Source organism: Ictidomys tridecemlineatus, chromosome 7 (assembly GCF_052094955.1).
Source record: "Ictidomys tridecemlineatus isolate mIctTri1 chromosome 7, mIctTri1.hap1, whole genome shotgun sequence".
Taxonomy (NCBI): domain Eukaryota; kingdom Metazoa; phylum Chordata; class Mammalia; order Rodentia; family Sciuridae; genus Ictidomys; species Ictidomys tridecemlineatus.
Genome location: NC_135483.1, coordinates 1,735,525 through 1,762,565, shown reverse-complemented (window position 1 = coordinate 1,762,565; position 27,041 = coordinate 1,735,525). Strand labels below are relative to the sequence as shown.

Genomic DNA, 27,041 nt, shown 5'->3' with positions numbered 1-27,041 from the left:
GCCCCCCGCCTCTCCTGCTTAAGGGCAGGGACCCAGCCTGCTGTCCCTCGATATCCCAAGTCCATGGAGCCTGGTGTGCAGGGGTGCCTGGGTGTGTGGTGACTCAGTGTGTGGCAAGTGGAGAACCCAGGCTGCCCTCGCCACCCCCCCCCCCCCGGGAGCTGGGGGCTGGGTGGGAGGGGCAGAGCCTCCCTGTCCCGCCTGCCTGTGGAGCAGGGAGCTCTGAGAGGAGGTGGTGTGATGCCATGTGGCATCTGACGGTCTCCCTGGGGACCTGCAGGTGGGGGCTGCCCTAAGGGTGGGTCCCTCCTGGGTCCTGCTGGGCTTTCCACCCTTAAGAAGAGAAGACCCATGTGGCTCCTGGAGGGTTGTCCCTCACGGGGGCCAAAGCACTCCCAAGGAACCCAGAGTGGCAGGCCACGCAGGGCCTGGAGGCTGGGGCCAAAGGCTGAGGGGTCCGACAGCCTGGCTTCCAGGGGGCGGCTCAGAGTGGGGCACTGCCCTTCATTGTCTTCCCAGCGGAACCCCCCCCCCTGCCCCAGCCCCCCTTCCCACGTGGTAGAAGAACACAATAGGAACTTGAGCAGGGGCAGAGCTGGCGGGCTGAGGAAGCACAGCCGCTCTGCACAGGGACAGATCACCATAGAGGCTTGCAGCAGCTGCAGGTGCCTGTGACAGAAAACCTCAGCAGCAGAAGCAGGAAACAAAGCAAAGGAACCGTCCCCTCAGACTTAGTGCAAGTCCCCGAGTTGTATGTGGAGTCCCTGGACTGTGCATGAGCTTGTGCCCGCACAGGAGACGTAGAACACACCCTCCAGGGAAAGGGCACCAACTCCCTGCCTTGCTGCACCCCAAACTTGCTTATGTATGAAAGTAAGAACCCTGCTGCGCTCGGGGCCCGGACTTTGGGAATCATCCCTTTGGGCCGTGGCTCCACTGATAAAGTGTGGCTTCCAGATCTTCGTGTCCTGACCCTCATTTCCAGCTACACCCCTGTCCCACAGAGTGGCCACTGCACAGGACGGGATCAGCCAGGCAAGGCTGTTCAGGAACATGCAGGCAGGGGGCTCGAGTCTGGGCACAAAGGGGCAGGGGCCAGTGGACAGGTGGGACTGTGGTGGGGCCTTCCTCCTTCTGGGTGTGACCCTGTAGCAGGCAGGTGAAGAGGGTAGAGGCTAAGGGAGACTGTGGGGGAGGCTGGGTGCCTGGCCTCCCCCGCTGCCAGACTCCCAGAGTGGAGACAGACACTGCTGAGGGAATCTCGCAGCCACACCTGGCCCTGAGAGCCGGCTCTGCCAGGTGGGCAGGAGGCCTGCCTCCACTTGCCTGGGCCCAGTGTTTGTTCCTGTCACCTGGGGCAGGGACATGGGGGTAAAGAAGTAGGGGAAGGGAAACGACATCTCTCCAGCCTCTGAACTCCAAAGGGTAGAAGAGCAGGGAAGGACTCAGGACTGGACACTGGAGTGGGCAGGGCAGGCAGGCCCATGGCAGGAGCAGGGAAACCCAGGCCTGTAGGACCTGGGCGGGCTCTGAGGTGGGCCTCCTGCTGCCCCTGCAGGCCAGCCCTGGGCTGAAGGTGGGGGAACAGAGTTCCTCCAGAATTGGGGGCTCTGGTTTTGCTCCCCAGAAAGAGCCCTGGGAGGCGACGTGGCCTTGAGAGGCCTCAGAGTCCCAGGGCCTGTCAGGGGGCGGAGAGGATGTGGACCGCGAGGACATGGGGCCCCGGCAGCAGGAGGATGAGGCCACGTGGGGACACCAAGGAGGACGTGGGCACCCTGGGGGACACCAAGGCTCAGAAGAGCTCCCCAGAGCAGCCCAAGGGCACCCCCACTTGGGACTGACTGGACACGCACTCCGAGCGCCTTCCTGAGCTTGCAGTAGACCAAGGAACCAAGCAAGTGCTCTCCCTCATGCCTGGGCTGGGCATCAGGGGAACCAGCAGCCTTTTCCAAGGCCCCCGGCTGTCAGGCTGAGGCCCGTCCTCTCTCTGAGTGCGAAGACCAAGGACCAGAAAGCCCCCCGGACCTGACATCTCTGCCACTTTATTCATGTCTCAGGACACCCTGGGGAACGGGCTGGGAGGCAGCGCTCTCTGGAAGTAGGAGGGTCTCCCCTTGCCCTGTGGGAATGGACAGCCCACCGCCCGTGTCTCAAAGCCTGATACCAAGTCCCGAGGCCCTGCCCCACCCCCACAGGGGTCACCAAGGGACCATTTAAAAAGCCTGTGTTCACCTGGACAGGGGCTGGTGGTGGTCCCTGGGCTGGGGGCACTGGCTAGCATTTGGATTCCCTGGGAAGCCCTGGGAGGTAGCTCTGTGACTGGTCAGTGCTGTGGTCAGTGGTAGATGGGATGTGTGAGAGTGAGGAACAGTGAGTGACAGCAGTGGGTGGTGGCGGGTGGGTGAACGGGGTAAGAACGGGGATTGCACGGGGTGCAGAGAGCTGCCCCAAACTCACAGCCGTGTTCTCCGTGTCAGGGCTACTCCTGGCACAGGAGAGGCCCAGGGCCCCACAGCCATGAGCACAGGGTCCTACAGGCACCCTTGAGAGGGAGAACTCCAGCCTAGCCCCTGGGTCTTAGCCCTGAGTGGGGGTGCAGACAGCTGGGAGACTGGGCACCCCTCCCACTCCACAGTGGCCAGGAAGCCTCAGGAGCAGGAAAGGGCTGAGCCAGCTGGAGATGTCCCCTCCTGGGCAGCCTATTGGACGGCCTCCAAGGCAGGAGGGGCTCTTTCCTCATCTGGTAGGGGACTGAGGGGCTGTGGTCCTTCATTTCTCTCTGGGCAAGGGCTGGGGAGGGGGCTGGGTTGTCCTGGGGAAGTGGGGGAGGGGTGCTAGCTGGGTCTGGGGCCTCCAGACAGACCCCTGCTGCGAGGCGCAGAGATGCAGGCTGGACCCTCACCAAGCCGCGTGGAGCAGGGCCCACAGCAGGCTGACGGCGGCGCTGGCCCCCAGGGTCCCCAGGCTGCCCCCGAGGCCCGAGGCCGCGCTGCGGTTGCACTGGCTGCCGTCGCAGCAGGAGACAGAGAGGGCGCGGCCGTCCGAGGACACAGTGCTGTTGGGGCAGGTCGGGGCGCAGGACTTCATGACCAGGATGCCGCCGGGGTTGGCTGTGGAGAGAGGACGGGGTTCCTGGGTGGCATGAACCACAGGCCCAGAGGCCCGGCACCCACCCAGCCCTAAACACCCAGGGCGCAGCCTGCTTTGGGGGGCTCCTGGGACTTCGGATGCTTGCGAGGGCTTGAGGTGGAGCCTCGGAGGAGCAGGTGGGGTCCTACTTTGGCACCTGCAGTGACCCGTCTCCCCCTTCCCTGCACCGTTGTGGTCTCTGAGTCCAAGGAGCGACTTGGAGGCTCCTCCCTCCCTTCCCCTCTCCTCCTCTGGGCTTCAGGAAGGCACCGACCCCACCCTCAGCCCTGGTCGCCCGGGGATTAGGAAGCCTGCGATGGCAGCAAGGGACAGGGTGGCCAGGCCTGCACGCTGCCTCCAGGCCTCACGGCTGCTGTTGGGAGGTGACTCTGCATCTGTGTGCACAGGGCGCGGGGGAGGCCGGCGGCTGTAGGTGGGGTTGCAGTGCTGCCTGGTCCCCTGCCTGACACGCAGGCTCCAGTCGGGGTGGGCAAGGAAGCGGGCCAGCCCCCAGGGGCCTCTTGTTTACAACTGGCCCAGAAATAGGCGGGTGGGGTCAGGTGCTTCTGCCCCTCGCAGGCCAGGCCCCTGTGCCTCGGTCTCTCCATCGGTAACAGTGGAGCCAGCAGCCTCTGGCCTTGTTCCGGGTCACGAGTGAACTTGGGGTCGTGTTGGTGGGTGACAGCAGAGTTCGGGGCCAACTCTGAGCAGCCCTTTCCCGGCCTTGGCAGAGTGGAAGGACAGAGCCGCTGGGTCCAGGAGGAACGAAGCTCTCCTGGACACAGGGAGCCTCTGAGGTCAGTGCGAACCCACCTGCTGGCTAAGGCTGAGTGGACTCTTGAGAGGCTCTGAGGACGCAGCCTCCCAGGGTGGGACAGGACGGCAGGCAGTGGCACCCCTTCCCATCCTGCCCTGCGTGAGTCGTTTCTTGAGACCTGTGGCCAGTAGGTCATTATGCCCAGTTTTTTAAGCAAGGAGCTTTTTTGATGGGTCAGGGGAAGGAGAGACAATGTTCACCGGCCATTTCTGAGTGATTGCTGGGGACGTGGACAGGCACAGTGTCCTTGCCAGCACTGGTTTGGAGAAAGAAAGCTCTGGCTCTGGCTGGAGCTCGGCCTTCCTTCCCTGGCTGGGCTCTGAGCTGGCTTCCTTGCCCAAGAGAAGGGCTACTGAGCCGGACCGTGGCAGGCTCCAGTCAGAGGTGGGCACGGACGCGGGCCAGGCTCGGCAGGGTCAGTCTCTGACGCAGCTTCATGGCCTCTCCCTCCCTCCTCAGGGCCAGGAGAGTCAGGGAGTCCCACCACCTGCTGGGGTCAGCTTGGCAGCCCAGGGTGTGGGGTCCTTCCACCTGGACCTTCCTGCCAAGGCTGTGTCCCCAGCCTCCTGCTCTGCTCCAGGGTGCTTCCTGTGCCCCTCAGAGGAGTGCCCCTGACTACTTGTCAGCCTGGCACTCTATTGTCCCATGGTCAGCGGTGACCCTGAGGTCCCTAGAGGACTGCACCCATCTCTGAACCCACCCCAGCTGGCACTCAGGGACACGGTGACTATTTAGGGAGGGAGGGGCGTGGAGGAGGAGACTGTAGAGCCCGAGAGAACCCCCATCCCAAGGAGGCTGGGGCCCTCAGGGCACTGGGCACTGTCTGGCTGTGAGACGAGGCTGCAGGCGAGGGGTGCCCAGTGGTCCTGAGCTACAGGGAACCACTGGGGAGAAGAGTGGCCCTGGGGCCTGGCATCTGTTTCTCTGGGTGGCACCTTGTTTCCTCTCCCAGCAAGATGCCTGCAGGGCAGGATCTGGCCGCCCTTGTTCCTACCTTGTGCCCAACTGGAGCCGTCAGGTCAGTGGGTCCAAGTGCCAACAGGGCCACTGCAGACCACGGGCACCCCCTTGACCTGCCACCCCCTGCCTCACGTGAGCCTCGGAAGGGCGAGTGTGCCCGAGCTCGGGGGTACGGAGCAGGGTGGAGCAGGGTGGAGAGCGGGCCGAGCAGGTGTCTCCAGGCAGGGCCCTGCTCTGCTGAGTGGGGGGCCTGGAGGGGCACATGCTGCTTCCCCTCATTCTCCAGGGCTGGGAGGTACACAAGGGCCACCTGGGTCCTTGTAGGGCCCGGGGAGGATACTGCCTCGGTAGATGGGTGACTCTGAGTCTGAGGGTGCTTTTGTTATCTCTGGGAGCTGTAGGAGTCTGTGGCCCAGGGAATGGCCCGGAGCTGCAGTGCTGCCTGGTTCCCCTGCCTGACACGCAGGCCAGGAGCCTGGGGACAGTCACCACTGCAGCTGCCATTTATCAGGGGCCAGACAACCTCATGGACATGATCCCAATGGTGGCAGCAAGCTGCAAGGGGAGAGCACCCCAGGCTTAGAGGTGACACTGCCCAGGGTCCCCTGACCAAGGTCAGAGGCTCTGCCTGCACACTTCCTTCCTTCTCTGCAGTCTCACCTGGTCCTGCTGCCCCTTCTGGCCAGCTTCCCCACTGCCCAGTCTCATCCTTTGCAACTGGGTCAGGCCTTACAGCCCTCAGGGTCACCAACGGTGACCTGCTTCACTGTGCGCAGCACCTTCTCTTCTGTCCTGCTCAGGCCCTGTGAGGTGACCTCTGGGCTACTCCTGTGCACTGCCCAGACTCCTGTCACAGGCACCTCTTGGCCCCACTCCTGAGCTCTGGCCCTAGCTCAGCCCCCAAAGCCCGGGTGCAGAGGGGCACAGGAAGGAGGAGCGCTGGCCTGTGGAGGTGTGGGAAGGGCGGCAGGCAGTGGCTTCTGGAGGAGGCTGCTCTGCTACAATGTGGACAGGGCAGAGGTCCAGCTCAGGGAGTGGGCACTGGGGCAGGAGGGCATGGCAGTCATGGCTGATTTGAGAGGGAGCTGGGAAGAGTCCAAGAGGCACACAGTATGTGGAAGGCTGGGCTTAGGAGCTGGGGTGGAGTGGGGCTGGCGTCTTCCAGGTGCCAGTGTGTGGACAGCTGCCCCTGATCCCTCATCTCCTACGTGGACTGGAGGGTGTCCCTGGGATCTGACTGAGGTGGGGCTGGGCACTGGGCTCCGGCTGGGTGCGGAGGTGGGCAGGCCAGGGCCGCGTGGCCCAGGGTACTCACTCGCCCTGGTGATCACACAGAACTTGTCCGTCGGGGCACACTCCACTAGAGACTCGCAGTTCTCGTGGCCGCAGCACACGTGGCAGTGCAGGGCCCGGGCTGGGGGGAAGCACAGGCCGTCAGTCTGGGCTGGGCTGGGGCTGAAGGCCCAGCTGCCTGCCCTGCGGCCCACTCAGGGTCACCTCTCTGGGTCTCCTCCTCCCTGCTCCAGGGGTGCTCCAGGTCTTTGGAGGGTTGGGGGTAGGGACTTGGTGATTTGGACATGCTCCCAACTCCCTTCCCTCTGGTCCCATGTGTCAGTGCCAGGCCGTCAGCTTGAGGGATGGGTAGGTGTGGGGTGTGCTGTGGACAGGCTGCCCTGGGGCTGGGCTCACAGTCCCTCTGCCCATGGCTTTCCTGGCACCCGTGAACTCGTGTTCTTCTGTCTCTGCCCTGCAGTTGCCTCTAGAGAGAGGACTAGAGAGAGTAGCGGAGCCATGACAGCTGAACCAGGAAAAGTCCTGATGAGTAGATGGCTGGTGAACGGAGGGGTGATGGGCAGATGGATGGATGGGTGGGTGGATGACGGGCGGGGGGGTGGATGATGGGTAGGTGAGTGGTCCTGAGCTACTGGGAACCACTGGGGAGAAGAGTGGCCCTGGGGCCTGACATCTGTTTCTCTGGGTGGCACCTTGTTTCCTCTCCCAGCAAGATGCCTGCAGGGCAGGATCTGGCCGCCCTTGTTCCTACCTTGTGCCCAACTGGAGCCGTCAGGTCAGTGGGTCCGAGTGCCAACAGGGCCACTGCAGACCACGGGCACCCCCTTGACCTGATGGGTGTTTGGCAACGAGTGGGTGGGTGGGTGCATGAATGGGTGGGAGGATGGATGGTGATGACTGGGTGGGTGGGTGGATGGGTGCATGAATGGGTGGGAGGGTGGATGGTGATGACTAGGTGGGTGGGTGCATGAATGGGTGGGTGGGTGAGTGAGTGCATGAATGGGTGGGAGGATGGATGGTGATGACTGGGTGGGTGGGTGGGTGCATGAATGGGTGGGAGGATGGATGGTGATGACTGGGTGGGTGGGTGGATGGGTGCATGAATGGGTGGGAGGGTGGATGGTGATGACTAGGTGGGTGGGTGCATGAATGGGTGGGTGGGTGGGTGAGTGCATGAATGGGTGGGAGGGTGGATGGGTGCATGAATGGGTGGGAGGGTGGATGGGTGCATGAATGGGTGGGAGGGTGGATGGTGATGACTGGGTGGGTGGGTGCATAAATGGGTGGGAGGGTGGATGGTGATGACTGGGTGGGTGGGTGGGTGGGTGCATGAATGGGTGGGAGGGTGGATAGTGATGACTGGGTGGGTGGATGGGTGCATGAATGGGTGGGAGGGTGGATGGGTGCATGAATGGGTGGGAGGGTGGATGGTGATGACTGGGTGGGTGGGTGCATGAATGGGTGGGAGGGTGGATGGTGATGACTAGGTGGGTGGGTGCATGAATGGGTGGGAGGATGGATGGTGATGACTAGGTGGGTGGGTGCATGAATGGGTGGGAGGGTGGATGGTGATGACTGGGTGGGTGGGTGGGTGGGTGGGTGCATGAATGGGTGGGAGGGTGGATAGTGATGACTGGGTGGGTGGATGGGTGCATGAATGGGTGGGAGGGTGGATGGTGATGACTAGGTGGGTGGGTGCATGAATGGGTGGGAGGGTAGATGGTGATGACTAGGTGGGTGGGTGCATGAATGGGTGGGAGGATGGATGGTGATGACTGGGTGGGTGGGTGGGTGGGTGCATGAATGGGTGGTAGAAAGCAATAGTCCTCAGCAGCAGGATCTGTGCAGAGTGGGCTGGTTGGCTTCAGAGGTGATCTGGGTTTTAATCCCACCATCCCTGTCCCCTCCCTGTCTGGGCCAGGGTGTCCTCACCTATGAGATGGGATTAACAGTGATGCTCTTGGAGTTCTCAGATCATGGAGTGGTGTAATGCATGATGTGTGTGTGTCCAGTCCTCTCCTTCCTTGAGGAAGGAGGGCAGAAGCCTCCAGGATGAGGTGACCCTCATCCCTGGGATGAACAGAGTCTGCAGCAAAAGGCCTTGGTCCAGGCTGCCAGTGGTCAGGAGCTGGGCAGCCCTGGAGATGGCTGGCTCTGGTGCTCTGTGGTTACCCCAGCTTCTGACTACAAGGACTGTGTCAAGGCTTCCCTTAACAGAGGACAAACTGCCTGGGTGTGGCTGGCCCAGGGACAGTGGTATGACCTGCAGTGGGTTGGAGCAGAAGATACAATGGTCACTCTGTGGACGCTGTCTCCACAGAGTAAGAGGGTGACCTGGAAAGGTCCTCTGGAGTGGGAGGCCCAGAGTTTGGCCTGCAGTAAGGATCTCTGTGGGCAGTCTGGGGAAGGGACGTGGTAGTTAAAGAGACGTAAGGACCTGGGGGCTGCAAGAGGGCATGCCGGGGCCAGGAGGCCCCCCACGGCATCCTGTGTGGAGGCTGGGCTGCCGGGAGAGGTGCCTTGTAAGGAGTGTTCTGTAGGGAATGTCCCATGGGTTGTCATATGGGGGTGTCCTGTAGGGGTGACTGTAGGGATGGCCAGTAAGGGTGTCCTGTGGGGTGGCCTGTAGGGGTGTCTATAGGGGTGTCCTGTAGGGGTGGCCTGTAGGGGTATCTGTAGGGGTGTCCTGTAGGGGTGTCTGTAGGGGTGTCCTGTAGGGGTGCCCTCTAAGGATGGCCTGCAGAGGTGTCCTGTAGGGGTGTCCTGTAGGGGTTCTCTGTAGGGGTTCTCTGAGGGGTGCTCTGTAGTCGTGTCCTGTAGGGGTGTCCTGTAGGGGTGTCTGTAGAGGAGTCCTGTAGGGGTGGTCTGTAGGGTGCCCTGGTTCCCCTGGATGTGCACACCTACTGTGACTGAAGAGCCCCACCTGTGCGATGAGGTGGTCACACCTTCCACTCAGGGTCAGCCCATGTACAGCCATTGTCACGGCCCTGGGCAGAGAGTGGAGGGTGCTTAGTCCCCACTCTGAGCTCAGAGGCCACACTTCTCAGGTCAGGGCTCTGGAACCACCCCAGGAGACATAGCTGCCTTTGGGGTGACTCCTGGCCATTTCTGCCTCCTCTCTCTGCAGCTGGTCCCTGGTCCTGCCAGGCCCGAGAGGCACCCCAGGGTTCTCTGAGCAAGGACCCTACCTGGGTCTCTTTCCTGAGATTCTCCAGACCCTCTGCCCTGGGCCCTTGTGAGAGACCCCAGGATGACCCTTAGTATGTCCTCATCAGCTGCCACAGATGCTAAGCCCTAGGGTAAAGGTCTGGCCAGTGTCCGACCTCCTGACCCAGGCCTCTCAGCCCCTCTCTCCCACAGCGGTGTCCTGACCAGGGCTGGTGAGACCTGAGAGGTGCTGTGGCCTGGGATCGTCCAGCACCCTGCCTCCTCTGGTGAGTGCCTAAGCTTTGACCTTGCCATGTCCTCTGGAGTCAGCCGCAGGCCCTTGCCCAATGCCCCTGCATTTGCCTCTCCAGCCTCCTGTTGAAGGTGTCCCTCCCGCTGGATGGATCCCCAAGGTTCCCTCTCCACACCCCCAGGGCAAGCTGAGGGGGCTAATTATCCTCCAAGTGATAATTATTCAGCTGATAATGGCCTGCTGCAGAACATCCCTTCCCACCCCCGGCCTCATTTCTGTCCCCAAACCAGCTTATCAGGCTCCGGGCAGAGTGGGCTGGGGGGGGTGACCCACTCATTCTGTTTTGCTTGGGAACTTCCTTCCTAGAGTGACTCGCACCCCAGGAACCCTGTCCTGGGGGAAGGGGATGGAAGTGCCCGGGGCACACAGTCTGCCTCTCCAGCCCTCCGCCAGAGTTCTGCCTCCACAAGAGCCAGGCCCTAAGTAGAGAGCCGCAACATTTTTCCAGGCAGGGGACTGCCTGAGGGGCTCCCCTCACTCCCTGTGACCCCCAACCCAGGCTGAGGCTCCAGGGAGCACTCGGTCTCCTCGCAAAGAGCCAGCCTCGCCAGTGCCCAGGCCCCCGCGCCCTGCAGGGGAGCCTGCCCCGCCCCGGCTGCAGCCTTACCCAGGGCAGTACACACAGTAGCCAGGAGCAGCAACACCAGGAGGGGCCTCATCGTGGACATCCGTCAGGACTGGGAGCCGCCTGGGTAAGGGTGCCTTTATACGGCTGCGGGTGCCGGGGTCAGACCTGGTAATTTAGCAAGAAGATGAGCTTGGGATGGCAGGGCTGGCCTGACTCATGCCCCCAGGCTCTCTCGGCCCCACCCCCAGGGCCCAGGGCTCTCAGGAGGTCCTCTGTGCCCCACTCTGGCTGTGCCTGGGTTCTGGCCAGCCACCTCTCCTCCCTGAGGTCGATGATGGACACCTGTTTGGGCCTATTGGGGACTAATGCTGACTCTGACATGGAGGTTTGGGCAGGGTGAAGATCTGGGCTTGTCCTGGGGCTGATGGTGCTACTGTCCATCACCCACAGAGCCGAACCCGAGGCAGAGCCGAGCAGCACCCAGCAGCCATCCCCACCAGATTCCTGAGCCTGGCCTGCAGGCTGGACTGGGAACGGCCAAGTGACCAGGGTGCAACCAGGGTGCCCAGGGGCCACAGGAAAGGGTCTATGCCTGCATTGGTCCATGGTGGGTCTTGCTGGGCTTGGAGGCTGAGGGAGGAGCTCTGGTCCCTGGTCTCTCCTCCATCCGTCTAATAGCTGGCCTCCAGGCCTCCCTGTCCCTTTCGACCCCCCCTTGCACTCCAGGTGGCTCTGGCCCTCTTGTGTGGACCATGACACCTACCTCCAGGCCCTTCCGGACCTTGTGCTCACAACACGGAACCCAAGGAGAACTCATTCTGTCTAGAACACCACCTGCCCTGTCCTGGCTAGGCCCACGAGGCACTCAGATGGGGCCTGACCCCTTTCCACACCCTCTCTGGGGACCTGGGTGCCCAAGGTTCTCTCCCCGCCCCTTGGAGGGTGGCCAAGCTGCTGGCTGCCTGCTCTGGGCCCCAGGTGGAAGGGGCATCTGTCAGGTCCAGGAGGGAGGTGGGCTGTGAGGAGGGGGCTGGGGAGCGGAGATGGGGGTCAGCACATACCAGGCACTCCAGGGGGTTGGGATGGCCTATTTTATTTTGACTGTGTGTTAGACTTCCTTAGAACTTCCCTCGTTTGGACACATGGTGTGTGAGCCTCTGTTTGTCGTGGGGGACGGTGAGGCCTGGGCTCTCATAAGCCTTCCTGGGACAGGGACACCTCTGTGAGCTGTGAGGGCAGACACGGCTGGACACGCCCAGGTTGACCACCTGGGCTCTGCTCAGCCCACTCTTGTCTCCTCTGAGCCCGGAGCCCCTGGTGCTGGGCAGCCAGGCTGGGCAGGCCCCGGAGGGCCTGGCTGACCCAGAGCCAGTGGCATGGGCTCATTCCTCCTGTGCTCGAGCCCCAGTCTCCCAGGCCCATAGCCAGCCTTGTCTAGAGCTGGCCTGGGACTGGGACCTGACCTGAGGCCTGGGCACCTCCCCAGATGCAGCCCCAGCCCTCGGCCTGACCCGAGGTTCTCTGGCTCTGTGGCAGGGAAGGCAGTGGGAAGAGTGTGGTGGGACAGGACTGTCGGCAGCCAGCAGCACACAGGCCCTGGGCCTAGCCCTTGAGGGAAGTGGAGGTGGCTCAGAGCAGGTCCCACTGGGCACCGCCCTCAGGTGGGCTCTGGACGGGACCCTCAGAGCAGGACGGACCTTTCCCCCCGAGCAGGAGGCTGTGCCAGTGGCCAGGGAGTGGACAGTTGGATCAGAACAAGCTTCCTCCATCCCCACACCCTGAGCTGCTCCCCGCCTGCAGCCCATACAACCTGCACAGGCTCCACTGGCCCCAGAGTGCAAAGGGACAGAGCTGAGAGCAGGGACAGGGGAGTAGCAGCTGGGCCCAGGCTTCCCTGCCCCAGGACTCCTGACCAGTGAAAGGACAAAGGGCCTGGGGTGGCTTGTGTGTGTGGTGGGACCCACAGTAGCAGGAGTGATCACAGCCAGGTGACAGCAGGGCAGGGGCAGGCTGCACTTTCTGGAGAAGGTGGACGTCCTAATGGACCCTTGAAAGTGGAGGACAAGCCACCCAGACAGGGTGAGCCAGGGCCTGCTGGATGCCACGGTCTCGGTGCTGGCAGAGTCAGCCGGGTTGTACTCCTGGCCCAAGAAGGGTCCGAGATGGGGGTCTGTATTGTCAGGAACCCATGAAAGTAAGGAATGAGAAAAGCTGCACTCAACGAATCTCAAAGGGCCTTCTCGGGGCAGAGATCCCTCAGCCCCAGGGGGAGGTGCTCAGGCGGTCCTAGAAAAGGGAGACCTCTAATCTGGGGGCTGGTGGGCGGGGGACCTGGGGAGGCTGCGGCCTGGCTGTGACCTCTTCATTAATCTCATCAGGCATCGGAGACTCACTCCTTTATGAGCTGGGTGTGCACTAGCTGTAGCCCATGCTCACTCAGGGCCATAATTAACCCCTGGCCTCACCAACCAGGCACTGGCCTCCATTTCCAGAGCAGCCCACAAGGGATATGCAGGGCAGGGATGAGCAGGGCAGGCGAGGGACGGGGCCAGGGTGGGGTGCTGCCCTGGTCAGACATCTGGTGCTCTACCAGGCCCAGCTCGAGCTGACTGTCAGGAAGGACCCTGCGTCCCCTTAGGAGCCCGAGACTTCCCAGTGAGCCAGGGCCCAGGCCCGCTCTGCTCTCTCCCTCCTGAGGTCCTTCCCAGCCTCCACTTTGCCTCTCCCACCTGTGGGGTGTGGAGCTGGAGGTGGGTGGGCAGGCACCCCGCACTCTCCTGCTCGGCTGGCGGGGGCAGCAGCACATGTTGCTGGTCTCTGCAGCAGTGGGTCCGGGACCTAGGACTGCACGCTCGAGGCCCTCACGCAGGATGGCTCAGCATTTGCACTTGACCTACGCATCTCCTCCTGGACCTTGGAGTCACCCCTGGATCACCTATGGCCCCTGATGCCGTCTGAATGCCGTTCACAGCCCTGTGGAGGGAGCCGCGCTGAGGAAGGCCTCTGGCGGGGTTTCTCAGTGTGGTCTGGTGGCTGGACGCACCCAGACCCCTGGATGAGGAGGGTCCAGGCCGTGTGCCTCCCCGCTTCACCACCTGCTGCCTGCTGAGCCCCAACAACACTTGAGACCTCTTAGCACCCCCTGTGCCCATCATGTGCCCCCCACCCCAGGCAGAGGCGCACTGGTCCAGCTGGTTGAAGGCGCTGGGCGCTCAGCCAGGAGGCCCCCTGAGTTGGGACACAGGGAAGGCTGGGGAGGGGCCCGGGCTGAACTCGGGCATCTCCACTGGGAGGCAAGTGTGGAAAGGGGTTGTGCTGGGGACTGGGACAACTGGACTTGGGGGCTCTGTACCCACGGAGGACCCCTATGCTGAGGACAGCAGAATGTCCAGGCCCTGGGCTGGCATCAGTCAGAGGGAGCATGGAAGAATCTCAGGTCCTCTCAGGGGACAGACGAGGACATCTAGGGAGGACCCAAAGCCGGTGGCATGGGCTCACTCCACCTGCACTGTGAGGCTCTGGGCTGTCCCTCAAGATCACCAGCGTCCAGCTGTCATCCGGAAGACTGAGTGGCCCGGCACTGGCACTGGAGGGCCTCAGGGGTGTGGATTTGCAGACTGATGGGCTCCACTGCTCAGCCCACGAAACCTGCCCCAACACAGGGGTGCCACTGGGCAGAGAGGTGGCGGGTCTGGGGCAGACGAGGAGCCGCACAGGGCCAGAAGCCTTGCCTGACCCTCCTGGTCCAGACCCCGTTCACAGCCTGAGAGCAGCTGTCGCTCCTGGAGCCTTCCCAGAGCTGGGTGACCATCGCCACAGTCTAGGTTCAAATTCTTATTACTGCAGAAAAGAAGCCCTGTGTCACCGCAGCCACCTGGCCTCCCTGCAGCCCAGGACAGTCTCTGTGGACAACCCCCTGGTGACCTGAGGTTCTCCCACGTGGTAGGAGGGGTCCGTCCCGCTTTCCTTTCCGAGATGGAGTGATGTTCCCTCATGTGGATGGGCCACGCGGTGTCTCACTGGTGGACATTTGGGTCGTGGAGCATCTTGTGGGACAGAAAATGAGAAAATGCTAAAACATAAGACAAAAATGATGGTGTTCTGACAGAGGTTCATGAGGCAACCAAAGAGTCTTCCAGGGCCACTCTGAACAGCCAAGTGACGGATAGGACTGCACTGTGTCATAGGCCCACGTGTCCAGTGAACACCTGAGTCCACCTGAGTCCACCACGACCCAAACAGACGACGGAAGAAGAGCAGAGCCGGACACAGTGGGTGCGAGATGTGGCTGACCCTTCAGAGGTTCTGCGGGCCTCGGCCTCGGGAGGCGGCCAGCTCTCACCCCCCCAGCCAGCTGGGCCTGCCTCCCAGGGCCATGGGGAGCCATTCCAGAAAGCCGCTAAGTCTGAATTACCTGGCCAGGGACTGCCACTCGAGCTCTGTGGGAGGACAGCAGCTTCCTGTCCACCCAAGGAGAAAGCACAAAACCCCAACTCAGTGACGTGCTTATCACAGAAATTAAAACATTGATAATGGGACCGTGGGCTCTGGGCAGGACTCCAGTCAGCAAGCGAGCGATAAACAGAAGCTAAAAATGCAGAGCTCTGCGCCTCAGATGACCACAGTCCCGGGCCCAAGCAGGTGCTAGACAGTCACCCCCTGAACTTGGGTGGGGGTCGGCGGGACAAGAATCTACTTCAAAGTCACGTAGACCCCCAAGGGCACTCACACCCAGGGTGTAGCTCCCCATGCCCATGCCCAGGCTGCATCCTGAGTAGGGCTCAGGGTGTGGGGTACAAAGTGCAGAAACACAAGTTTTCAAAATAAGAAAACAGCTTTCGTTTCAGCTTCTCAGAAACAGCTCTTGTAACCGTTTTTAGAGAAGGCAGCAAAATGGAGGCTGAGGCCCAGGACAGTCTTGCTAAAGCAAGATGATTGTCCTGTCTCACTTATCAAAACCTTGTACCTGTGATCTATGTTCTTTACTAATCTATAACCGGTGACTCGCACTCTTCTCGATTGTGTTTATCAGTTCACACCTCCACACCAGGAGTGCAGTGTGGGTGTGGACAGAACCCTGGGATGGGGAAATATGGCCACCGTGGTCCTGCAGGAGACCAAGGCCAACGTCCTCGGTGACAAGTCACACCGAGAGGGTGAGGCCCTGACCAGAAAGTCCCTTCCCTTCTGCTCGGGCTTTCTTGGCCATGTCCATCTGGCTCAACCTCCGCGAGGGACATTCTAAAAACTACTGACCAGCACTGACAGCTGTCAGGGTCGTGGGAAATCAGGGCATCTGAGCCAGGGTCACAGTCTGAGGGGTCCAAGGAGACGCGGGGAATAGGTGTCGTGGGGGGTCCTGGAAGGGACCCTGGAGCAGAAAGTTCTACAGGGAGAAGCAGGGAGGTCTGGACGTTCACTGGGAGCAGGCAGCCATGTCCGTTCACGGACCACAGGGCAGAACGCGTGAGGGTGCCAGGGGGAACCGAGTGCAGGGAACGGCACCGTGCTCGCTGTCCCTCTGACCACTCTGAGGACCCAGGCCCAATCTAAAATGGAAAGTTTACATAAAAAACGAGTCACGGCCTCCAGAAGGTGAGCCTCACGCGAGGTTTTACGTGGTTGGCAGGGCGATGGGCAGCCATGGCCCTTCCTCCACCCAAGATGGTGGACCTTGGCCGGGTTTCTGTTCTCGTAACTAAAAGGCTCAGGGGTCACTCCAGGTAAACTGGGCTGACTGGGCTGCACGAAATAACCACACAAGAGGCACAATGACCTTTTTCTTTGGGGTCGCTGTGACGGCTCCTCTGACCTGGTCCGCAGGAAGAGAGAGAGAGCACGCTGACCCCTTTTACTGAGGAGAAGCTATTCAAATGAGGCCAGGGGTCAGGTTTCAGGGGGCTGAGTATCTTCACGATGTCCACTGTCAGCAGGCTGAGTGACACCTGGGTAGGCCACACCCAAGGGCACAGTAAGAGAAGGGGACACACACAAGGCACTTCCATGGAAGATTCTACCCTAAACAGGGCAAGGGGTTATATTACAAAGGCACGGTGAGGTTGCTCTCCCACAGACCTTAGAGTGGGTGCTGCCTTGGCACCTCAAACGTCCCACTGGCATGGCTAGGTTGTGCGGGCAGTGGCACCATCTCTTTAGCTTGAAGAAGCCCTGGGAATGGTTCCTCAAGAGACAAATGTGAAGACCATGGGCAGAGGCCACAGCATGCCCTCAAGTCACTGCCCTTAGAGGGTATTCTGACTTTGAAAATGGCTAAGATTTAATATCTGGCCACATTCTGAGCCCTGTCCCTGGACACACACTGAGCCCTGACCCTATTCATACACTAAGCCTCGATCGACCCTGCTGATACACTGAGCCCTGACTCTGATCACACACTGAGACTGAACCTGGACACACACTGAGCCCTGACTCTGATCACACACTGAGCCCTGACCCTGATCACACACTGAGCCCTGACTCTGATCACACACTGAGCCCTGACCCTGATCACACACTGAGCCTGACCCTGGACACACACTGAGCCCTGACCCTCTTCACACACTGAGCCCTGACCCTGATCACACACTGAGCCCTGACCCTGATCACACACTGAGCCCTGACCCTGATCACACACTGAGCCCTGACCCTGATCACACACTGAGCCTGACCCTGGACACACACTGAGCCCTGACCCTGGACACACACTGAGCCTGACCCTGGACACACACTGAGCCCTGACCCTCTTCACACACTGAGCCCTGACTCTGATCACACACTGAGCCCTGACCCTGGACACACATGAGCCCTGACCCTGGACACACACTGAGCCCTGACCCTGATCACACACTGAGCCTGACCCTGATCACACACTGAGCCCTGACCCTCTTCACACACTGAGCCCTGACTCTGATCACACACTGAGCCCTGACCCTGGACACACACTGAGCCCTGACCCTGGACACACACTGAGCCCTGACCCTGGACACACACTGAGCCCTGACCCTGATCACACATGAGCCCTGACCCTGATCACACACTGAGCCCTGACCCTGGTCACACATGAGCCCTGACCCTGGACACACACTGAGCCCTGACCCTGATCACACATGAGCCCTGACCCTGATCACAGACTGAGCCCTGACCCTGATCACACACTGAGCCCTGACCCTGATCACACACTGAGCCCTGACCCTGATCACACACTGAGCCCTGACCCTGGACACACACTGAGCCCTGACCCTGGACACACACTGAGCCCTGACCCTGATCACACACTGAGCCCTGACCCTGATCACACACTGAGCCCTGACCCTGGTCACACACTGAGCCCTGACCCTGATCACAGACTGAGCCCTGACCCTGATCACACACTGAGCCCTGACCCTGATCACACACTGAGCCCTGACCCTGGTCACACACTGAGCCCTGACCCTGGACACACACTGAGCCCTGACCCTGGACACACACTGAGCCCTGACCCTGGACACACACTGAGCCCTGACTCTGATCACAGACTGAGCCTGACCCTGATCACACACTGAGCCCTGACCCTGATCACACACTGAGCCCTGACCCTGATCACACACTGAGCCCTGACCCTGGACACACACTGAGCCCTGACCCTGATCACACACTGAGCCCTGACCCTGGACACACACTGAGCCCTGACCCTGGACACACACTGAGCCCTGACCCTGGACACACACTGAGCCCTGACCCTGGTCACACACTGAGCCCTGACCCTGGACACACACTGAGCCCTGACCCTGATCACACACTGAGCCCTGACCCTGGACACACACTGAGCCCTGACCCTGGACACACATGAGCCCTGACCCTGATCGCACACTGAGCCCTGACCCTGGACACACACTGAGCCCTGACCCTGATCACACACTGAGCCCTGACCATGATCACACACTGAGCCCTGACCCTGGACACACACTGAGCCCTGACCCTGGACACACACTGAGCCCTGACCCTGATCACACATGAGCCCTGACCCTGGACACACACTGAGCCCTGACCCTGATCACAGACTGAGCCCTGACCCTGAGATAGTCGTGGGAGAGCACAGAGAAGCTCTTGGTCCTTGATGCGGAGCCTTTGCCCACTGTCTAACTCTTGTGGAATGTGCCTTCTTAATCAGATCAACTGTAAACACCAGGTGCCCGCATGGCCATCTGGATGCCCTGAGGCTCCTTCTCAGGAAGCTCTTTTAAAATCTCCCCACATCAGCAGCCCCCGCCCTGCCTCGCTGGCTGATGGAAGGCCAGCCTCTCCCTCCCTGGGCTTCCTCCCCACCCCGGCGCTGCCCTCCTGGTGAGCCCCTCTCCTAGAAAGCCTTCCCTGTTTTATACCCTTGGCCCATCTTCATGTCTTTTGTCATTGAGCCAAATGTCCCCATCTCTGGTGTCAGTCCTGCTCACCTGCTAGCCCTGGCTCAGGTCATGGACTCAGAACAGAACCTGGGGACCAGGCAGTGCCCGTCTGCCTGGGCACAGAGTCCCCACGCAGGGCTCAGCAGCACTGCGGATTCAGGCCCTGGGCGCTGAGCATCCCGACTGGGGGAGTTGCCAGGTAAAAATTGGGCATCCAAGGTGCTTCGACTTGCCCAGCCCTGTACCTCTGTCCCTGCTACCTCCTGTTCTCCTCTGGGGCAGGCACCAGTTTCCCTAGGCCCACCCAGAGGGACCAGTCTCGGTCTGGGTTCGCCAGGTGCCATGGTAGCTGCATCAGCCAGTTGCTTGTCCAGACGTGTCCCTGTGCCCCTCCCTGAGCCTTGCTGGCTCCTGTAGGAGGCCGCGCGCGGGGTGGGGTGTGGACATTGATAATTCGTCCTGGGTTCCCAAGCAGTCCAGCTGCACCAGGCTCTGACAGTCAGGCCGCCGGGAGCCAGTTTGCAGGGTGCCTGTGCAGGTGCTTCTGAGCCAGGGAGTGGCCCGTGTTTTCCAGCAGTGGGGAGGTGGCAGCTGGGTGACAAGGGCTTCTGGCTTCCTTCCCAGGCCCCAGCGCTCTTTGGGGTGCACCTGGGCCAGCTCTGTGTGCCCCTCCCCAACAGCTGGGGCTGAGCCACAGGCTGGTCCTGAAGGGCCTCTAGTGGTGGACGCTGAAGGGGGGCCAGGAAGGATGGATAGGAGCTCACCGGCCTGTTGGGCCGGGAGGACGGTGCTTAGAGAATCGGGCAAAGTTGTCCGGGGGAGTGTGGGTACCACTGGCCTCTGGGACCTGAGCCCTTCAGTTCTTGACCAGAATCGTAGGATAGAGGTTTCCACACTGGGTACATCTGAGGGATGGACGCTCAGTTATCCTGTTTGGTTAAGCCAGACTGAGGGACAGCCCCCAGCCCCCAGCGTCCAGGGTCCTTCCAGCCACCCCTGCCTGCAGAGCAGCTGCAGTGTCGGGTGAGTCCGGAACTTCTGCCAGCACCTGACTGCATAGCCGTGGATTGTCCAAGCTTTGGGAGTAGTTACCCCAGCCACTGCCCCTGTGGACTCAGCCTGTTAGTTCTCTGGGTGCCTTCCCTGCTTAAAGCAGATGACCGCCACAGCGGGCAGTCGCACCCTGGACTTCCCCTCCAGGTACTCGGCCAGGCTGCTGGACCTCAGAATGGCCCCTCCACCGGGAACCTTCTGCCTCTCTCCTTCCACACCAGTCAGAGGCATGGTGGCCCCAAGGCTCACACACCCATCCTGGCCCCTCTCATTCTTCACAGTCAGCCCCCTAAATGCTCCTGTAGGTCGAGGTTTGTGTGAACCAACGTGGAGTACAGAGTCCTCCTACAGAGAGCACGCGTCCTGTCACAGCCCCTGCCCCACGCCACAGGCTCTCACCACCCACCAACACACAGGCATGGGCACCCAAACACACGTGCACACGTTAACACATGCCTGCACACTCAGGACCCTCACACATTTGCAGGTGAGTCCACCAAAAGTCATACATGCACAGGCACATGCACACTCCCAGACACGCACATGTGCCTGCAGATGTGCACATGCCTGCACAGTCACACCCTGACACTGTCCCAGACTCACACATGTGCCTGCAGATGTGTCCACGCCTGCACAGTCACACCCTGACACACTCCCAGACACACACATGTGCCTGCAGATGTGTCCACGCCTGCACAGTCACACCCTGACACACTCTCACACAGGCACACGTGCCTGCAGATGTGCACACGCCCTCGCACAGTCACACCCTGACACACTCCCACATTGGTATCCCTCTGGTGCATACTCTGGTACCCACTCAGCACTTCTTCTCAGGGGCTCAGTTTGATCCCTGAGGGACAGGTCCTGTGGCCATCAGGGGCCGACTCCTGGTAAAGGAAGCCTGCGGGTGATGTGTGAAGCATAGGAAGCCCAGGTCTGGGAGCAGTGGTCTGAGGTGAGCCTGGATCCCAGCTGGGCTCTGTCCTGGGGCGGGGCTGGCCCCTGAGGGTGGGGCAGCCTGATGAGAGCCGAGGCTGCCCACCTGCACGGGGCCAGCGGGCTGCTCCATTGGTCTGAGTCCCGCAGCACGGCTCCTGTTCCCGCATACAGGGGATGGCCTCCTGGAGCCCCTTCCACAGATGCCCAATTGGTGACAGTGGGGACGGGCAGCATCTGGACCCAGGGCTCCCTGGACACGGTGGTCACATGGACACACTGCCCAGAGACTCATTTTGGCAAGGGACTCTTCTGGGCATGCCATGTGCCAGGGGTGAGGCAGTGGCATCTGACTGGCATGGAGGGGAGGGGAAGGGCCTGGGAAGGAGGGGGTGGGCACTGGGCAGCTGGGGTGTGCAGGGCGTTGCTGTCTGCATGGCCCCTGAGCAGACGACGTGGCTAGGCCCAGGTGGGCATTGACTTGCCTGAGATACTTCCCACACTGCACAGGTCCCATGGTGGCCCAGGCTTTCTCCCCACTGAGGGCCTTGGGAGGTGGCCCTGGCTCTCCCGCCTCCCCAGGACCCTCAGACACAGTGCCCACCTGCCAAGCGGATACCCTGGCCACCACTGCAGGTGAAGGAGTGGGTTTTCTCGGTGGCCGAGGAGTGTTTGGAGGGAGCGTGGCCTCTGTGGGCAGGCTCAGCTTTAGGGGTACCAGGCACCAGCAGATGCCTGTGCAGAGGAGCCCTGGCAAGACGATTTTCCTCTGAGCACCTCGGGGAAACCAGGCGGGGCACAGTGGAGTGGTGATCATCTTGGCAGGGGTTCCCTCTGCCAGCTGACACCAGCCTGTGGGCCCCCAGCTTGGGCCTCCGACGGGCCCCAGGACCCTCCAGGCACTCCCACAGCCCAGCCCCTGGAGTGCCCAGCTTATCGGTGCGTCTGCTCCAGTGTGGGCGGACCCCACGGAGCTCGCCTCATGTTGGCCAGCCTCTTGTGGGGCCACCCTCCCACAGGCTGGGCTCCTGAGCTACAGTTGCCCCTCCGTCCCCCCAGTTCTTCTCCCTGTCTCCTTCAGGAAGCATCACTTGGCCCCACACCGAGCCCTCTGTTCCCTGGAGTTCTGGGTCTCTTGGCTTCCAGGGGAGGGGACCATGAGCTACCATGTCCCCAGGTGCACACTGGGCTTCGCTCAGCCTCCCTGTCCTGCTTGGGCCCACTCTGCCAGGGTCTGAAGCCCCTCGTCAATCAACCTTCCCTGCACCTTCTCCTTGAGGGTAGACACTGGGGCACCCTTGGGCAGCTGCAGTCCTGGCTCCTGAGGCCACTGGAGCCTGAGATTACCAAAAGCAGGGCTGTAGCTCAGTCCTGTCTGTGGTGTGGCTGACTTCCTCCCCTCCACCTGCCCTTCCCCGCCATGCACAGGCCATGCCAAGCCCTCCACCTGTCGACTTGATCTGAGGGGTCCCTGGTCCCACTGGGCATGGTGGAAAAGCACGGAGGAGGCAAGAGGGGTGGGGATTGAAGCAGAGTGCAGTGCCCGGAGGAGGTCCCTGGAAGCTGCTGAGGGGTCTGCTGAGGGCCACTGACAGGTGGCCTGGGCTTCCCATCCAGGGTGCAGGTGGAGCAGCCCTTGGAGCCCAGGGCCCAGCTGAGGCCACGTGCCCTCAGGACTGTTGGAAAGAGGCTTCTCTGCTGGGCCAGACCTTTGCCAGGCAGGGAAAGGGTCTTGGCCAAGGGATAAAATGGCCAAGTGGGTGGAGGACTGTCCCTTACCCCCTACCACCACCTGGAGAATGCCCGAGGGCCGGGGGCAGCTTTGAAGAAATCTGCACCCAGAGTCACTCTGAGGTTGGCTAGGGTCCACCTTCTTCTTCTGCTCCCACTGCACTGTCCTGCCTGGCAGCCTTCAGGAGACCAGCCTGCAAAACACTGAGCACACTCAGCAGAGGGGTGCCTTTCCAAGCCTGGAGGCCCGACCTGTAGGCTGGCCCATGGAGGGCTCTGGAACATGGGGTGAGGTGGCCCAGGAGAGCTGGGGATCCTCAGGAGGCTCAGCAGGCTTCCCAGAAGCTGGAAGGCCTGTGGGCACCTGGTGGGCCAGGCTCTGTTGCAGAGGCCTGACCAGCATGCAGGCTGGAGCTCAGCCCTCCTGGCGCCTCCCGGACCCTGCAGGTCTTGGGCATTGCAAACAGGAAACAGGTGTGGCTTCCGTGCACGAAACCACTCACTTATTAATTAGTTCCACAAATATTTATTGTACCTCTGAGATGTGGGGTGTGGGTCTGGTGTGGGCCACAGTGGCTTTGACTGGACCCCTGAGGCGCAGGCTGGGGTGGGGGAGATGCAGGTGGTGAGAACACAGGCCACAGGGAATAACTCCCACGCCAGGAATGTGCCCCTACAGTCCCGGCGGCTGAGGAACCTCGGGGCGAGCCTCCTCCTGGCCCAGGGCACAGGATCACCTGGCTCCCAAGCCGGGCTGTGCCCTCCCAGCCTGAGGCGCTTGCTCCTGCTGCCCACGGCTCGCTCATCGTCTTTCCCAGGGGCCCCGCAGGGCCACCCTAGCAGGCACTCCTGCAGACTCAGTGAGGTGGGGCCAGCAGGTGCCCCTGCACCCCGCCCACCGCCAGGGCCACACCCAGCTTCCAACACTGGCAGCTGCCTGTCTTTGACTGGAATTTGCCGTTGGTCTGGAGTCCATTTCCTCAAAACTGGGCCTGCCAGGAGTCCCCGAGCCCCCAGAGATGATGCTGGGGCTGGCAAGGACACACCCTTCCCTGCTTCCTTGGGTGGACCTTTCTAGGTTGAGGATTCCACAGGCTCCAGGGGACTCCGGGGAGGGAGCTGGTGGCCTGCAGTGGCAGATGGCTCCGGGCTGCCTTCCTTCCCGGGGACGTCACTTCCTGCATAAGCCTCTGGCTCTCTCACCTGCATGTCAGGGTTGGCTTCCCAGGGAGCCAAACTCACACCCTCAGCGCCCGCACAGGCTCCGGACACACGGCAGGAGAGAGTCCCGGGAGCTGTGGGGACTCGGGGAGTCTATGGCCCAGCAGGAGGAGGAGTGTGCAGGACCCCAGAGCCATGTGCTGTGGTTGGAGAAGGTCACATGATGGTGGCTCTCAGGAAGCAGGACCTGGTGAGAGGTGGGCAGGTCACTGGGAACGCACCCTGGAAGGGACCCGAGGGATGGTGGTTAGTTCTCACAGTGCTGGCTGCTGTCTCGCCCAGAGGCTCCCTCTCTCCTGGGGTCCTGCCACAGTGCTGCCCGCCATGAGGCCTCCCCAGAGTTGGGTCCCCCAGGGGCCACAGGGGGTGTGCATGCTTCTCTGTGGTGTGGCCATACCACAGCTGGCTTGACCACCGGCCCACTGGGGGTGTCTGGGTTGTTTGGGGGACTGTTATGGGTGAAGCTGCTACCAACATTCACCAGTAGGTTCCTTGTGAGAACCTAAGCCTTCCTCTCGGGAAAAACACCTCTGAGTGCGGTTTCTGGGTCATATGGAGGTTCCATGTTTAGTTTTATAGAAAACTGGCAAATGATTTCACACGGTGCCTGCACAGCCTCCCGTTTCACCCACTGTGCATGAGTGACCCCACTTCCCAACTCCCGTGTCACTTGATATATAGTCTATTTTTTATCTTAGCTCTTCTCATAGGTGTGCAGTTCTCATACAGAATAACAATCCTGGACCTTTTTAAATTTTTGATTGTTTCTTAGTTGAACGTGGACACAGTACCTCTGTTTCACTTGTTTACTTTTTTATGTGGTGCCGAGGATGGAACCCAGTGCCTCACATGTGCAAGGCAAGCGCTCTGCCACTGAGCCACCCCCTCACCCTGTCCTGGACAGTTTTGTGCACTTATTTCCTCCCCATGTCTGCTTTCTCATGAAATAACTGTTCACACACCTGACCAGGTTTTCAACTAGGTTTTTTAAACTGTTGAATTTGGGATTTCTTTATAGAGTTTAGATGGTGATTCTTTGTCAGACCTGCGGCCTCCTCCAAGTCCGCGGCGTGTCTTCCCATCCGGCAACACCAACTTTAGCAGAGCAAACATTTCCATTTTGGTGAAATTCAAGTCATCATTTTTCCCTTTTAAGAATTGTACTTGGTATTAGTACAAACTCTTTGTCCTAGTTGATAACTTTTTAATGTCTTCTTCATAAAAGATATCATCTGTTTCATTCATGAAACTGATAATTTGTGGTTTTTCTCTTATCATCAGCCTTTCTTGAAATTTATGAGTTTTACTCATTTTTCAAAGCAACAACTTTCAACTTTATTGATTCTTTTGTGAATTTTGTATTTCATTAGTTTTTGTTTCCTTCTACTTTCTTTGGGGTTTATTTGCTATTCTAATTTCTTGAAATTAATTCTCAGATCTCTCAGATTTTTTCATTAAAACGTGATTTGAGATCACAAAATTCTCTTAAATATGACACAAATAATAATACATCATGTACATGTTATAACCAAATAAAATCCATTCTAATTTCCATTGTGATTTTTTTTTCAGTCTTAGGGAATTTGGAAATGTATTGCTTAACTTCCAAACACATAGGGATATTTTGATTTTGTTATTACTCTTGTATTTCATTTCACTATGGTCAAAACACACTTCCACAGAGGAAGAGGACCCAGTGAACCCATTCCATTGCCATGACATGTGCAGATATGGATATGTAGCAGCACATCTCATTACTATGTAAGATCATGATGTGACGATAATTAAGAAAACACTCTAGATGACGGCAATCAATTGAAATTGTTGAGATTAGTTTTATACTTGGCATATGGACAAAAATAGATGAATGCTCCAGGCATATGGAAAATGAATGATTTTAAGTTGTTGAGTGTAGGGCTCTCTGTTGCTGAGCCAAGACTGTCGATCATGATGTGCAAATATTGTCTTTATTAATTTGCTGATTTAGTCTATTGCACACCAAAAGAAGTATGCTGAAACCTACTATTCCATCTTTTGTTTCTGTTAATGCTTGCTTTACATATTTGGGGGTAGGTTCTTGATGCACACACCTTTAGAATCGTATCTACCAGTGGGCTCTGCCCTTTGGAGAGGGGAGAAGCCTTCCATTACAGTGACGTGTCTTGTCCTGCCATCTCCTTGGTGTGACAGCAGGAACTCTACAGAGTCCCTTTGTCGAGTTCCAGGTACTAGACTGACTCCCCACCCATCCTCCCTCTGCCACCCTGGCTCCCCAAACTCTGGCCGCTGGCCACGGTAGGAAACCCTGCCGGGCGCCTCTCCAGCAGCAGAGGCTCAGGAAGGAGCCCGAGCGCCTCCTGCCAGTCTCTCCTCGCCACTGCACGTTGGCCTGCCACTCCGAGTCACCCGGCAGGAAGGAACGTCTTTCTACAACTAGCCCAAGATTGGGGGTTCCTCTGCACACTTCCCCACACTGCTGGGACCCAACCCCAGCAGAAGATGGTCTGGAAAGGGGCCAGACCCACCTTAGCCTCTGCAGCTCAGAACCCAGGTGGCCGCCGGGCGCAGTGGCGCACGCCTGTAATCCCAGCAGCTGGAGCAAGCTGAGGCAGGAGGATCCTGAGTCCAAAGCCAGCTTCAGCAATTTACTGAGGTTCTAAGCAACTCAGTGAGACCCTGTCTCTAAATAAAGAAGGGCTGGGGATATGGCTCAGTGGTTACGCGCCCCTGGGATCAGTCCCCGGGACCAAAAACAACAGAAAACAAACACAGACGGTCCCTCCATGGCTCTGCACCCACCCACCCGCTCCAGCTCAGATATCACACCCACCTTAGACCCTGAGCTCAGACCCCGACCTGCTCCATCCTGGATCCTGCAGCTCAGACCGAAATCTGTCCCCTCTCAGGGTCTGTACCCACCCCAAAACCTGGGAAGACCCTGCTTGGGCACTGCTTCCTCCACTAGACCCAGCTGCAGTCAGCCTCCCTGTGCTGCCAGCGGCTTGGCCTCCAGAGACAGTCTAGCTTTAAGAATCGGTGACATTCCTTCTTATCATTCTGTCACACGCACAGGCTTGGCCCCTGCTGGTGTCTGTGGCAAAGTGCCACCTGCAGGAAGATGCCCCTGCTGTTTTTGTCAGCTCTGGGAGCTAAAAGTGTCTGAAGTTTTTGTTTTATTTACTTAAATGTTTGGTGGCAGGTAAAGAATCCTCTGTCAATGAAACCCGGGCCTCCGTGTTCTTGAGTGGACTTTGTCGGAGAGAAGCCCGGCTTGTGCCCAGGATCTTTTGACAGCACATCTTGGGGACTGCCCCTCCGCTGGTGGCACAGAGCTCTGCGCAGCATTCTTAGGCATTTCATCCAGCCTCTGCCTGGCTGTCGACCTGCCCAGTATTGCAGCCCTCCAAGACTCCTGCTGTCTTGACAAACGGGGCTCGCTCTCTTTGACTATCCCTTCCCACTGCCTTTTACTTCTCCTCTCCTTCTTTT

General features: G+C 59.9%; 1 protein-coding gene across 1 annotated transcript; it reads right to left on the bottom strand.

Moving 5' to 3' along the window:
- Window positions 1-1,681: 1,681 nt before the first annotated feature.
- Window positions 1,682-10,318, bottom strand: LOC120892683 (ly-6/neurotoxin-like protein 1). Its single transcript, XM_040293383.2, has 4 exons — window positions 10,267-10,318; window positions 6,222-6,320; window positions 2,903-3,110; window positions 1,682-1,775 (listed from the first exon to the last, which is right to left on the bottom strand). The coding sequence occupies exons 1-4, from the start codon at window positions 10,316-10,318 to the stop codon at window positions 1,682-1,684; spliced, it is 453 nt and encodes a 150-aa protein (XP_040149317.2).
- Between the last annotated feature and the right edge of the window lie 16,723 nt (window positions 10,319-27,041).

Excerpts from the sequence above, each read along its gene's own strand:
- LOC120892683 (XM_040293383.2), bottom strand. The coding sequence starts at position 10,318 with ATGAGGCCCCTCCTGGTGTTGCTGCTCCTGGCTACTGTGTGTACTGCC. Across the intron at positions 6,321-10,266 it reads TACTGTGTGTACTGCCCTGG|CCCGGGCCCTGCACTGCCAC; the intron begins GTAAGGCTGCAG and ends GCTTCCCCCCAG. Across the intron at positions 3,111-6,221 it reads CTGTGTGATCACCAGGGCGA|CCAACCCCGGCGGCATCCTG; the intron begins GTGAGTACCCTG and ends CTCTCTCCACAG.